The sequence below is a fragment of the Delphinus delphis genome, chromosome 12 (assembly GCF_949987515.2).
Source record: "Delphinus delphis chromosome 12, mDelDel1.2, whole genome shotgun sequence".
NCBI lineage: Eukaryota > Metazoa > Chordata > Mammalia > Artiodactyla > Delphinidae > Delphinus > Delphinus delphis.
Window position 1 is genome coordinate 70045670 of NC_082694.2, and position 14661 is coordinate 70060330.

A 14661-nucleotide genomic window follows, 5' to 3' on the forward strand; every position below is an offset into this window, starting at 1 on the left:
CGCCTCCCTCTCCCTGTGGCCTGTCCTCGCTTAGTGGTCGATCCAGAGCTTCTCTGCAGCATGGCTGCTGGCTTCTAAGAGAGCAAGGCAGAAGTCAGTGGACTTCATAAGGCAAGTCCTGGAACTGGCAAAGTCACTTCTGCTACTTTTCATTGGTAAAAGCAAGTCATAGGCCAGCCCAGATTTAAGAGGAGGGGAAAGAGACTGTGCCCCTGGATGGGAGGAGAGACACACATGTACAAGAGGGGAAAGATTGTTGCCAGCCATCTTTGGAGACATTGGTTTGCTCTTCATAGAGAATTTTACCACCAACATTAGACACCATACCATTAATAATTCAACTTGAGACTATGTTAGCTTTCTGATCATCGGGCTCTACTTTTGACCCACATTATACTTTTGTTGTTGTTGTTGTTGCGGTACACGGGCCTCTCACTACTGCGGCCTCTCCCGTTGTGGAGCACAGGCTCCGGACGCGCAGGCTCAGCGGCCATGGCTCACGGACCCAGCCGCTCTGCGGCATGTGGGATCTTCCCGGACCGGGGCACGAACCCACGTCCCCTGCATCGGCATGTCGACTCTCAACCACTGCGCCACCAAGGAAGCCCCTATACTTTTGATTAAATAAAATCATGGGCTCTTTAACACAAGTTTACTGCCAAGCCCAGGTCTTGCCCATTAGGTGCCTACTCAGTTATTTTTTTCTCTTTCTTCTCTTTCATAAAATCTTAATGCAGTACTTTACCTTCATCCTCATTATAATTGATCTTATTTTGCACTCAGTTCTTCAGCGTGTTGAATGTATCTTGAATCTTGATTCTCAACTCTGATGTTAGGATTCTGCCTGCCCAGATTTGCACACATTTGACAGATGTGCCTTCTATGTTTCTCATCCAAGTATCTGAATAAAAATATGAATAAGCTGAGATTGTGGGCAGAATGCTGAGAAAATCTCCGTTAGACACTATTCTGCAGGTTGATAAAGCTAATAGTTGTATTCATGCACTGTAGATATAATTATAGTGCTGTACCATTTCTTAGTAACACATGTGTAACATGAAATAGGCATGCACATTATGGTTGGTTCTCTCAAAGGTGAAGGGTGGGCGGGGCCCAAGTGTCACTCATTGGCTTTGCTTTGGACTCCAGTCATCTCCCAGGCCTACATGACACATTCTTAAATGCTTTTCTCCTGCAGGTGATTCCAGATCACTGTGTCTTTGCCAGCAACACATCTGCTCTCCCAATCAACGAAATTGCTGCTGTCAGTAAAAGACCTGAGAAGGTAAATTCTGAACAGAGGAAAACCCTGAAATGTTTTACTGCTTCAGGCTCATTGCTGAAGGCTTAGAATATGAGAAGGGACTGGTGTGGATGATGAAGTGGATGAGGGTGAGGATGTAGTCCCAGAAACTGGGCACAGAAAAGCTAGTACCATGACCAGTGCGAGATGCAGGAGCAAGTGAGCTACAACTAGAACATACCTTTATAGGTGATTTGCGTCCCTAATGGGTATTATTCAGGTTCAGACTATAAAACCTACGTTTATTACATTTGGGTATTGAAAGATAGACCCTAAAGTAAGAAGAGATGTTCCAAAATAACACTTGAGCTACAGAGCAGACTCTGGTACTGGCGGGGATGGGTTTGGTTCCAACTCCAGATCCAGAAATGGAAGGTCAGGGGCTGTGGTGGGATGTGTCCAGCCCGGTTTGCTTAGCGCTTCTGCCCAGGACATGAGAGGGGTGGATGTGGAAGCACTTAGAGTGAGTATCTGGAATGATGCCTAGAAATCTGTCTTTGGGCTTCTGCTCTCTACCAGGGAAATCAAGTGAAATCATTCAAGGAGAAATAAAACAGTTCGCCTCTCTGGAGGATACCGGTTAGCCTCAGCGAAGCAGAACCAGCCAAAAGTAGGCAGGAAATATAAAAGGCCTTTAAGCAGCTGAAACTGTTAATACAAAGTCCATGTACTAAAAACACGAAAGTCTTTTTATTCCCATTCTAATAGCTTGCTAACTCAAGGTCATCTTGTTCCCTAGCACGCAGCAGATTAGAAGTGGTGTGGGCCTGATAGAGGCAGGTTCAGTGATGGCAGGAGGAGGTCGTGGGGAGAAGTGGCAGCTGAGGGAAGACACAGACATGGAGTAATGGCAGATAGACAGTCTGGCCACGTCGTAGTCACTCACAGCAGCTCCTCAGCACTGGAGGGCAGCAGAGGAGCCCCTGTTGCTGTGCCTTTGATGCTAACCTCTCCTTCTCGCCGTGGAGCAGAACAAGCTTCACACTTAGCAGTCCTCGCCCCCAGGGATCTTGAGCAGCGTTTAGCACCTGCCTGCCTAGGTCATTCATGTAAGAGGAAGGCCACAGGGGCACAAGTAGGGCGACCCACCTCGGTTTGCCCAGGACACAGGCCCTCCAGTGCTGCAACTGAGAAAGTCCCAGCAGTCCAGGACACAGCCGGCCACCTTTTGGCACAGCTTCTTTGAACGATGTCAATAGGTTTTGCTTGGGGTAGTGATTACGTGGGTAGATACACAGTTGTTAGAACTCATCAAACTGAACACTTTAAGATCTGTGCATTTTTTTTTCACTTTTTTTTATTTTTATTTTTTCATTTTAACATCTTTATTGGAGTATAATTGCTTTACAATGGTGTGGTAGTTTCAACTTCACAACAAAATGAATCAGTTATATATATACATATGTTCCCATATCTCTTCCCGCTTGCGTCTCCCTCCCTCCCACCCTCCCTATGCCACCCCTCTAGGTGGTCACAAAGCACCGAGCTGATCTCCCTGTGCTATGCAGCTGCTTCCCACTAGCTATCTACCTTACGTTTGGTAGTGTATATATGTCCATGCCTCTCTCTCGCTTTGTCACAGCTCACCCTTCCCCCTCCCCATATCCTCAAGTCCATTCTCTAGTAAGTCTGTGTCTTTATTCCTGTTTCACCCCTAGGTTTTTCATGACATTTTTTTTCCTTAAATTCCATATATATGTGTTACCATACGGTATTTGTCTCTCTCTTTCTGACTTCCTTCACTCTGTATGACAGACTCTAGGTCTATCCACCTCATTACAAATAGCTCAATTTCGTTTCTTTTTATGGCTGAGTAATATTCCATTGTATATATGTGCCACATCTTCTTTATCCATTCATCCGATGATGGACACTTAGGTTGTTTCCATCTCCGGGCTATTGTAAATAGAGCTGCAATGAACATTTTGGTACATGACTCTTTTTGAATTATGGTTTTCTCAGGGTATATGCCCAGTAGTGGGATTGCTAGGTCATATGGTAGTTCTATTTGTAGTTTTTTAAGGAACCTCCATACTGTTCTGCACAGTGGCTGTATCAATTTACATTCCCACCAACAGTGTAAGAGGGTTCCCTTTTCTCCACACCCTCTCCAGCATTTATTGTTTCTAAATTTTTTGATGATGGCCATTCTGACTGGTGTGAGATGATATCTCATTGTAGTTTTGATTTGCATTTCTCTAATGATTAGTGGTGTTGAGCATTCTTTCATGTGTTTGTTGGCAGTCTGTATATGTTCTTTGGAGAAATGTCTATTTAGGTCTTCTGCCCATTTTTGGATTGGGTTGTTTGTTTTTTTGTTATTAAGCTGCATGAGCTGCTTATAAATTTTGGAGATTAATCCTTTGTCAGTTGCTTCATTTGCAAATATTTTCTGCCATTCTGAGGGTTGTCTTTTGGTCTTGTTTATGGTTTCCTTTGCTGTGCAAAAGCTTTTAAGTTTCATTAGGTCCCATTTGTTTATTTTTGTTTTTATTTCCATTTCTCTAGGAGGTGGGTCGAAAAGGACCTTGCTATGATTTATGTCATAGAGTGTCCTGCCTATGTTTTCCTCTAAGAGTTTGATAGTTTCTGGCCTTACATTTAGGTCTTTAATCCATTTTGAGCTTATTTTTGTGTATGGTGTTAGGGAGTGATCTAATCTCATACTTTTACATTTACCTGTCCAGTTTTCCCAGCACCACTTATTGAAGAGGCTGTCCTTTCTCCACTGTACATTCCTGCCTCCTTTATCAAAGATAAGGTGACCATATGTGCGTGGGTTTATCTCTGGGCTTTCTATCCTGTTCCATTGATCTATATTTCTGTTTTTGTGCCAGTACCATACTGTCTTGATTACTGTAGCTTTGTAGTATAGTCTGAAGTCAGGAAGCCTGATTCCTCCAGCTCCGTTTTTCGTTCTCAAGACTGCTTTGGCTATTTGGGGTCTTTTGTGTTTCCATACAAATTGTGAAATTTTTTGTTCTAGTTCTGTGAAAAATGCCAGTGGTAGTTTGATAGGGATTGCATTGAATCTGTAGATTGCTTTGGGTAGTAGAGTCATTTTCACAATGTTGATTCTCCCAATCCAAGAACATGGTATATCTCTTCATCTATTTGTATCATCTTTAATTTCTTTCATCAATGACTTATTTTCTGCATACAGGTCTTTTGTCTCCTTAGGTAGGTTTATTCCTAGATATTTTATTCTTTTTGTTGCAATGGTAAATGGGAGTGTTTTCTTGATTTCACTTTCAGATTTTTCATCATTAGTATATAGGAATGCCAGAGATTTCTGTGCATTAATTTTGTATCCTGCTACTTTACCATATTCATTGATTAGCTCTAGTAGTTTTATGGTAGCATCTTTAGGATTCTCTATGTATAGTATCATGTCATCTGCAAATAGTGACAGCTTTACTTCTCCTTTTCCGATTTGGATTCCTTTTATTTCCTTTTCTTCTCTGATTGCTGTGGCTAAAACTTCCAAATCTATGTTGAATAAGAGTGGTGAGAGTGGGCAACCTTGTCTTGTTCCTGATCTTAGTGGAAATGCTTTCAGTTTTTCACCATTGAGGACGATGTTGGCTGTGGGTTTGTCATATATGGCCTTTATTATGTTGAGGAAAGTTCCCTCTATGCCTGCTTTCTGCAGGGTTTTTATCATAAATTGGTGTTGAATTTTGTCAAAAGCTTTCTCTGCATCTATTGAGATGATCATATGGTTTTTCTCCTTCAATTTGTTAATATGGTGTATCACGTTGATTGATCTGCGTATATTGAAGAATCCTTGCATTCCTGGAATAAACCCTACTTGATCATGGTGTATGATCCGTTTAATGTGCTGTTGGATTCTGTTTGCTAGTATTTTGTTGAGGATTTTGCATCTATGTTTATCAGTGATATTGGCCTGTAGTTTTCTTTCTTTGTGACATCCTTGTCTGGTTTTGGTATCAGGGTGATGGTGGCCTCGTAGAATGAGTTGGGGAGTGTTCCTCCCTCTGCTATATTTTGGAAGAGTTTGAGAAGGATAGGTGAGAGCTCTTCTCTAAATGTTTGATAGAATTCGCCTGTGAAGCCATCTGGTCCTGGGCTTTTGCTTGTTGGAAGATTTTTAATCAGAGTTTCAATTTCAGTGCTTGTGATTGGTCTGTTCATATTTTCTATTTCTTCCTGATTCAGTCTTGGCAGGTTGTGCATTTCTAAGAATTTGTCCATTTCTTCCAGGTTGTCCATTTTATTGGCATAGAGTTGCTTGTAGTAATCTCTCATGATCTTTTGTATTTCTGCAGTGTCAGTTGTTACTTCTCCTTTTTCATTTCTAATTCTATTGATTTGAGTCTTCTCCCTTTTTTCTTCATGAGTCTGGCTAATGGTTTATCAATTTTGTTTATCCTTTCAAAGAACCAGCTTTTAGTTTTATTGATCTTTGCTGTCGTTTCCTTCATTTCTTTTTCATTTATTTCTGATCTGATTTTTATGATTTCTTTCCTTCTGCTAACTTTGGGGTTTTTTTGTTCTTCTTTCTCTAATTGCTTTAGGTGCAAGGTTAGGTTGTTTATTCGAGATGTTTCCTGTTTCTTAAGGTAGGATTGTATTGCTATAAACTTCCCTCTTAGAACTGCTTTTGCTGCATCCCATAGATTTTGAGTCATCGTGTCTCCATTGTCATTTGTTTCTAGGTATTTTTTGATTTCCTCAGTGATCACTTCATTATTAAGTAGTGTATTGTTTAGCCTCCATGTGTTTGTATTTTTTACCGATCTTTTCCTGTAATTGATATCTAGTCTCATGGCGTTGTGGTCGGAAAAGATACTTGATACAATTTCAATTTTCTTAAATTTACCAAGGCTTGATTTGTGACCCAAGATATGATCTATCCTGGAGAATGTTCCATGAGCACTTGAGAAAAATGTGTATTCTGTTGTTTTTGGATGGAATGTCCTATAAATATCAATTAAGTCCATCTTGTTTAATGTATCATTTAAAGCTTGTGTTTCCTTATTTATTTTCATTTTGGATGATCGGTCCACTGGTGAAAGTGGGGTGTTAAAGTCCCCTACTATGAATGTGTTACTTTCGATTTCCCCTTTTATGGCTGTTAGTATTTGCCTTATGTATTGAGGTGCTCCTATGTTGGGTGCATAAACATTTACAATTGTTATATCTTCTTCTTGGATCAATCCCTTGATCATTATGTAGTGTCCTTCTTTGTCTCTTCTAATAGTCTTTATTTTAAAGTCTATTTTGTCTGATATGAGAATTGCTACTCCAGCTTTCTTTTGGTTTCCATTTGCATGAAATACCTTTTTCCATCCCCTTACTTTCAGTCTGTATGTGTCTCTAGGTCTGAAGTGGGTCTCTTGTAGACAGCAAATATATGCATCTTGTTTTTGTATCCATTCAGCCAATCTGTGTCTTTTGGTGGGAGCATTTAGTCCATTTACATTTAAGGTAATTATCGATATGTATGTTCCCATTCCCATTTTCTTAATTGTTTTGGGTTCGTTATTGTAGGTCTTTTCCTTCTCTTGTGTTTCTTGCTTAGAGAAGTTCCTTTAGCAGTTGTTGTAGAGCTGGTTTGGTGGTGCTGAACTCTCTCAGCTTTTGCTTGTCTGTAAAGGTTTTAATTTCTCCATCAAATCTGAATGAGATCCTTGCTGGGTAGAGTAATCTTGGTTGCAGGTTTTTCTCCTTCATCACTTTCAATATGTCCTGCCACTCCCTTCTGGCTTGCAGTTTCTGCTGAAAGATCAGCTGTTAACCTTATGGGGATTCCCTTGTGTGTTATTTGTTGTTTTTCCCTTGCTGCTTTTAATATACTTTCTTTGTATTTAATTTTTGACAGTTTGATTAATATGTGTCTTGGAGTATTTCTCCTTGTATTTATCCTGTATGGGACTCTCTGTGCTTCCTGGACTTGATTAACTATTTCCTTTCCCGTATTAGGGAAGTTTTCAACTATAATCTCTTCAAATATTTTCTCAGTCCCTTTCTTTTTCTCTTCTTCTTCTGGAACCCCTATAATTCGAATGTTGGTGCCTTTAATGTTGTCTCAGAGGTCTCTGAGACTGTCCTCAGTTCTTTTCACTCTTTTTTCTTTATTCTGCTCTGCATTAGTTATTTCCACTATTTTATCTTCCAGGTCACTTATCCGTTCTTCTGCCTCAGTTATTCTGCTATTGATCCCATCTAGAGTATTTTTCATTTCATTTATTGTGTTGTTCATCATTGTTTGCTTCATCTTTAGTTCTTCTAGGTCCCTGTTAAGTGTTTCTTGCATTTTGTCTATTCTATTTCCAAGATTTTGGATCATCTTTACTATCATTATTCTGAATTCTTTTTCAGGTAGACTGCCTATTTCCTCTTCATTTGTTAGGTCTGGTGGGTTTTTATCTTGCTCCTTCATCTGCTGTGTGTTTTTCTGTCTTTTCATTTTGCTTATCTTACTGTGTTTGGGGTCTCCTTTTTGCAGGCTGAAGGTTCGTAGTTCCTGTTGTTTTTAGTGTCTGTCCCCAGTGGCTAAGGTTGGTTCAGTGGGTTGTGTAGGCTTCCTGGTGGAGGGTACTAGTGCCTGTGTTCTGGTGGATGAGGCTGGATCTTGTCTTTCTGGTGGGCAGGTCCACGTCTGGTGGTGTGTTTTGGGGTGTCTGTGGACTTATTATGATTTTGGGCAGCCTCTCTGCTAATGGGTGGGGTTGTGTTCCAGTCTTGCTAGTTGTTTGGCATAGGATGTCCAGCACTGTAGCTTGCTGGTCGTTGAGTGAAGCTGGGTGCTGGTGTTGAGATGGAAATCTCTGGGAGATTTTTGCTGTTTGCTATTATGTGCAGCTGGGAGGCCTCTTGTGGACCAGTGTCCTGAAGTTGGCTCTCCCACCTCAGAGGCACAGCACTAACTCCTGGCTGCAGCACCAAGAGCCTTTCATCCACACGGCTCCTTAATTTGGAATGATTCGTTGTCTATTCATGTATTCCACAGATGCAGGGTACATCAAGTTGATTGTGGAGCTTTAATCCGCTGCTTCTCAGGCGCTGGGAGAGATTTCCCTTCCTCTTCTTTGTTCTCACAGCTCCCAGGGGCTCAGCTTTGGATTTGGCCCCGCCTGTGCGTGTAGGTCGCCGGAGGGCGTCTGTGCTTTGCTCAGACAGGACGGGGTTAAAGGAGCCGCTGATTCGGAGGCTTTGGCTCACTCAGGCCGGGGGTAGGGAGGGTCACGGAGTGCAGGGCGAGCCTGCGGCGGCAGAGGCCAGAGTGACATTGCGCCAGCCTGAGGCGCGCCGTGCGTTCTCCCGGGGGAGTTGTCCCTGGATCCCGGGACCCTGGCAGTGGCGAGCTGCACAGGCTCCCCGGAAGGGGGGTGTGGATAGTGACCTGTGTTCGCACACAGGCTTCTTGGTGGCGGCAGCAGCGGCCTTAGCGTCTCATGCCTGTCTCTGGGGTCCGCGCTTTTAGCCGCGGCTCGCGCCCGTCTCTGGAGCTCCCTTAAGCAGCACTCTTAATCCCCTCTCCTCGCGCACCAGGAAATAAAGAGGGAAGAAAAAGCCTCTTGCCTCTTCAGGAGGTCCAGACTTTTCCCCGGATTCCCTCCCGGCTAGCCGCGGTGCACTAACGCCCAGCAGGCTGTGTTCACGCCGCCAACCCCAGTCCTCTCCCGGCGCTCCGACCGAAGCCCGAGCCTCAGCTCCCAGCCCCGCCTGCCCCGGCGGGTGAAAAGACAAGCCTCTCGGCTGGTGAGTGGCGGTCGGCCCTGATCCTCTGTGCTGGAAATCTCTTCGCTTTGCCCTCCGCACCCCTGTTGCTGTGCTCTCCTCCGCGGCTCCGAAGCTCCCCTGCTCCGCCACCCGCAGTCTCCGCCCGCGAAGGGGCTTTCTGGTGTGTGGACACTTTTCCTCCTTCACAGCTCCCTCCCGCTGGTGCAGGACCCATCCCTATCCTTTTGTCTCTGTTTATTTTTTTCTTTTGCCCTACCCAGGTACGTGGGGGGTTTCTTGCCTTTTGGGAGGTCTGAGGTCTTCTGCCAGCGTTCAGTAGGTGTTCTGTAGGAGTTGTTCCACGTGTAGATGTATTTCTGGTGTATCTGTGGGGAGGAAGGTGATCTCCGCGTCTTACTCTTCCGCCATCTTCCCAGAAGTCCCACTAATGATTATTACAAAGAATATGTAATCAAGATCTGTGCATTTTATTGTATATAAATTATACATGGTAAAGGCTAATTCCTTTTGCTGAGGAGTACAGTCTGAATCAGGTCCTGCCTTTTTAAGTATTTTAGACAGAAGTAGAAGGATAATTTAGAGGTTAGAAGCAACTTTTGGATTGATAAGTTGATGTAACATGCAAGTGACCTGTGTGTTACACAACGGGAAGTGGGCAGGCTGTGGAGACAGGCCGACCTTGATGGCATCCCACTCTGCCATTTACTGACTGACCCTGAGCTACTAATTTTAACCTCCTGATGTCTTTCTTCCTCATCTAGGTAATTAGACTGACTAGTTCACCGGGTTGTAGTGGATTAAATGGAAGGATAAATGATAAATGTGTTAATGAGTTGTGGACAGTAAGCAGTCGGTCAGTGGCAGATAGTAGTTAATACCTTATAGCTGAAGTGGGGAGTGGGGAGTGGGGAGTGGAGGCAAAGCTATAAAGTAACGGATAGACTTCTGTCACAGTTCAGTTGTGAAGACTATCTAACCGTTAGCTTAATGAGGCTGTTCTCAAACTTGAGCACGTATCAGGATCACCTGGAGGGCTTCGTAAACCCAGATCTGGGCCCTGCCCCCGGAATTCCTCATTCAGAAGGCCTGGGGAGGCCCTGAGAATTTGCAGTTCTGACATTCCCAGGTGATGCTAGTGCGGCTGGTCCGGGTACTTGACTTTGAGAGTCATCGGTTTAATGAGCCTTGAGGGAATTTGAGTGTTGAGAAATGTTATTTAAACCCAGTAAGGTCATCCCTGGGTATCTGTGGGGGATTAGTTCCAGGACCACCAGGAGATACCAAAATCCACAGAAGCTCAAGTCCCTTATAGAAAATAGTGTATGTAGCACAGTGAACACGGGCAGCCCTCTGTATCCTCAGGTTTCAGATCCAAGGAGTCAGACCAGTTGAATCTGATTCAACCAGTTGGATCTGCGGTTGGTTGAACCTGTGTATGCGAAATCTGTGGATACGAAGGGCTGACAGTATCCTGGTGGTGAGATGCATCGACGTAAAATCCGAATGTATCTCTGACAGTCCAGCATAGTAAGTAATTCTTCTGCCTGTCTCCCCCCACACCCCATAAAAAGTGGACCCTCTCACCCAAACCATCAGCATCATTAATATAAATGGAACCCTCGTTCATTCTTCCCCAGTAAATCTAATTTGGCCTTTAGCTGCGATTTTGGCATTAACTGTTGGTAGGATCCATTGCCCTTAGTGAAAAGCCCTAGAAGCAGATGGAAGAGCATTCCAGTTAGCTCTCCCCTGAACATACTGGACTTTTAATCAAAGAACCATGGCACCAAACCACTTGACGGTACCAAGCAGTATTCCTGTATTACAACCGCCTTTCTCTGCAGTGCTTTCCTAGCAAAAAAAAAGAATGCTATGAGTTTCCCCTCTCAGAGTTCTTAAATCTGTCGGTGTTTGGCCCCCTTCCCAGGTGATTGGCATGCACTACTTCTCTCCTGTGGACAAGATGCAGCTACTGGAGATTATCACAACTCAGAAAACTTCTAAGGACACAACTGCTTCTGCTGTAGAAGTTGGTCTCAAACAGGGCAAGGTCATCATTGTGGTTAAGGTAAGGAGCTGTGTGTCAGGGCAGCAGATTCAGAAAAGTTCCATGAAGACTCCTTATATTTCCAGGTTTGCTTGTAACTCTTGAGTTTAAATATACCAGCTTTTGATATGATTTCCCCTTGGTGGTCTACAGTATGGACAGTGGTGGACCGCTGAGTTAGGGGCTGGGACATGGCGGGTTCTCCCAGCCATTCCAGACCTTTCAGATGACTGAGACTGTCTGCTGTGCTCGTGGTTCAAGCCAGGCTGCCCCTGGCTGTGGCTTCCCCTGCAGTTTAATATTAAGGATTCTGATGGAGATTATAAATCACCTTGAGTTTTGAAGTGGCTTCCGGGGGAGAGAGGCCGCTTTCAGACCTGGGAAGTGGCCACAACTGAGGGGCCCATGAGCTCATATTCTCTCCCTTGGCAGGACGGACCTGGCTTCTATACCACCAGGTGCCTCGCACCCATGATGTCTGAAGTCATCAGAATTCTCCAGGTTGGTATCAGTCTCAGAATGTTTGAGGCATCTTCCACTCTTTCAACTAGTTTTCCAAACTGGTAATGTTAAGGTGAGGAGCAGGCTTCCTTCTAACACACTGACTCCTATCTCTTCTCCAAGGCCCTTTGGTGCCCTCTCTTTCCACACAGGGCTGGGAAGTCATGGGCTAACACTGCACTAAAATGGGCAGAATTTTACCTCTGCTCCCTTAGCGTCCTCCCTGCTCCAATAAGCCAAAGGCCTCCGACATGCTCTGTGCGCGGTTTCTGCGTCCCCATCCAGAACAGGGCCCATTTGGTCGGATTGGTGCTACACCCGTTTCTGCTGCACACAGACCCCTCCAGTGGCCGTACAGGTTGGTCACTGGTGGGAAGCGCGTGGCCACTCCTCGCTGGGGTCTTATCAGACCTGGGCATCACAGGACTCTATAGTACTGCTCCTCGGTAATGTCTCTTCTCTCAGCATCGGGAAACTTAGCCCTGTCTGGCGTGGAATCTCGTGATTTGTGAGATCCAGGATTGCAAACAAGAAGGAAATGAATAATTTGTTCATCTCTAGACTTCCTTAAAATTCTGTAGGTTAGGAAAGGCTCGGACTTTCCCCTTGTGGCTCCCAAGCCTCTTTGTGCTTCCCTGAGTGAAACAGTCCCATTCCTGGGCCTGGCGAGCGGCACCCAGAAGAGAAGTGGGTGCTGCCGAAGGCCGTTTGTGAGGGCAGCACAAGGAGCCCTCAGGGGAATCTGGGACGGCCCTCCCCTGAGGTGCGGCTTTACTTCCAATCCAGGAAGGAGTTGGCCCTAAGAAGCTGGATTCCCTGACCACAAGCTTTGGCTTTCCTGTGGGCGCTGCTACGCTGGTGGATGAAGTTGGCGTGGATGTAGCAAAACACGTAGCAGAAAATCTAGGCAAAGTGTTTGGGGAGCGGTTTGCAGGTGGAAGCCTAGAAGTGCTGAAGCAGATGATATCCAAGGGCTTCCTGGGTGAGTAGCCGCAAAGAAACGTAACTAGCATCATTCGTGACAGAAGGCCCGCGTGGAAGAGTGTGTTTTCTAAACATAGAGCCCCCACTGTCATAGGGAATTTAAAAATGATTTCATGGCCACCTCTTTTTAGGCTGGGCCTGTAGATTATGGACAAAAGGCAGAACTCTGGACTCCTGAGGCTCTGCCGTTGCCCAAGCTATGCAAAATTGACAGGCGTTTCATCCTGCCCAAGGCCTCTACTACACCCGTGATACTGCAGGAGTGTTGTGTCCAGGCTTTCCATGTTGTCTGACCACCTTTGTGGAGGAAGTAAACCTCTAAGTAGGGGATGCAATTGAGGCCCACCAGAGAGGTGGCTTTCTCTCTCGGCAAAGTAGCAACAAAATCAACACTAGGACCTGGGCATCCTAGGACCTGGTGTTGCATACCTGGACATTAAAACTCACCCACCTGGCCTTTCCTACCCAGATACACAGATTTCCAAGCTCCAGGACACACAAGCTCTTTTTTCCTTCGCTGTCAACTCTTCTGACAAACACCAATTTCTAGAGTAGGCTAGATCTACAAATTCAGGAATACGGAAAAGAGGCTAGAGCTTTAAAACGGACTAGCGGAGAAGAGAGCTCTCAGGCCCGGGCTCTGAGAATTTGTTAACGCTCCTTTTTCTCGCTTCTTTTAGGCCGCAAGTCCGGGAAGGGCTTTTACATCTACCAGGAGGGTGTGAAGAATAAGAATTTGAATTCTGACATAGACAGTATTTTGGCAAGTCTGAAGATGCCTTCTCAGCCTGACGTGTAAGTTCATTTGAGGGGCTGTTGGTGCAGAAGCGTGTTTCTCACCAGCCCGAAGCTTCTTGGACCCTCTGCCATCATTTTTGTTATGATCACCATACGTGACCAGAAAGAACATTCCTGATGCTTAACACTTTTTGCCCTTCCACATTCCACCTCGTCCTCTACCAGGCCTCAGGGTAAGGACTGCAGCCCAGCCTTGGGAAGACCCCTTGGGAAGCCTTCCCCCTGAGGGTCCCAGAGAGCAACTAGAAACACGGTTCTCCTAGGCCTGCTCTCCCTCCGCGCTGTTTGTTATCGTTTGTAATCAGCAGCTGCTGATGTCAAGAGATGCCGTCTACCCCGCCAGACCCTGTTCTCAGTGCCCGGCTTCGGGTTAATTAGGGCAGGTAGCCCTCTGCTGTCTTCTTCCAAGGGCAGCACCTTCTCTAGCATTGGAGGTTCACAAGGGCTGGCCCGGAGCTCCAGCAGCACCAGCCCTCACTCCCATTCTGCACCGGGGCGCCTGCGTCCTCCCCTCTTACCCTGCCCCTCCCTGAATGTCTCTCCCTGTTGGCAGCTCCTCGGACGAAGACATCCAGTACCGCCTGGTGACCAGATTTGTGAATGAGGCTGTCCTGTGCCTGCAGGAAGGGGTCTTGGCCTCGCCTACAGAGGGAGACATCGGCGCCGTCTTCGGGCTTGGCTTCCCCCCCAGTCTTGGAGGTCGGTCTTGCAAGTCAGAAAGGTAGCTCGCTTCATCCCGGAGCTCGTTTCACTTCTCCTTGAACAACGTCCTATTTCTCCTTTTAGGGCCCTTCCGCTTTGTGGATCTGTATGGTGCTCAGAAGATAGTGGACCGGCTCCGGAAGTACGAGGCTGCCTATGGAAAACAGTTCACCCCGTGCCAGCTGCTTGTGGACCACGCCAGCAGCCCTAACAAGAAGTTCTACCAGTGAGCAGGCCCTGAACCCTGCTCACTCGCCCACTAACGCCAACCGCAGCAGTGCTGGCTCTCGACAGAGTGGCATCTAGGTTTATCAGAGTAACCAGAGGAAAACAAATTCTGGCGTTGGGTGTGCGCCTTGATTAACGTGCCTTCAGCTGTGAGCATCTCTCCCTCCCAGGGAAGTCTGGCTGTGAAGCAGTTTGTACTTCACATTGGAAGGTGGAACCCTCTGTGCACACGAATGTGTGAGCCCCGAGGCCCCGAGGAGCAGCGTCTCTGGAGCCATCCTTGCTGCCTGTTCCTCCCGGGAGACCAGTGGTGGCCAACGGTGGTGAGGGCAATTCTGCACCCAGCCAAATACTTAACGATAAAAATCACTTTATCAGCTTCTCTGCC

General features: G+C 45.8%; 1 protein-coding gene across 1 annotated transcript in view; it reads left to right on the forward strand.

Moving 5' to 3' along the window:
• HADHA (hydroxyacyl-CoA dehydrogenase trifunctional multienzyme complex subunit alpha) overlaps positions 1 to 14655 on the forward strand; it is a 54322-nt gene extending 39667 nt beyond the window's left edge. The window contains exons 14-20 of the mRNA XM_060026970.1: positions 1199 to 1285; positions 10941 to 11081; positions 11493 to 11561; positions 12348 to 12543; positions 13226 to 13340; positions 13897 to 14042; positions 14130 to 14655. Of these exons, the coding sequence (XP_059882953.1) occupies positions 1199 to 1285; positions 10941 to 11081; positions 11493 to 11561; positions 12348 to 12543; positions 13226 to 13340; positions 13897 to 14042; positions 14130 to 14275 (900 nt within the window). The 3' untranslated portion in view covers positions 14276 to 14655. The remainder of the gene's footprint in view (positions 1 to 1198; positions 1286 to 10940; positions 11082 to 11492; positions 11562 to 12347; positions 12544 to 13225; positions 13341 to 13896; positions 14043 to 14129) is intronic.
• The last annotated feature ends 6 nt before the right edge of the window (positions 14656 to 14661 follow it).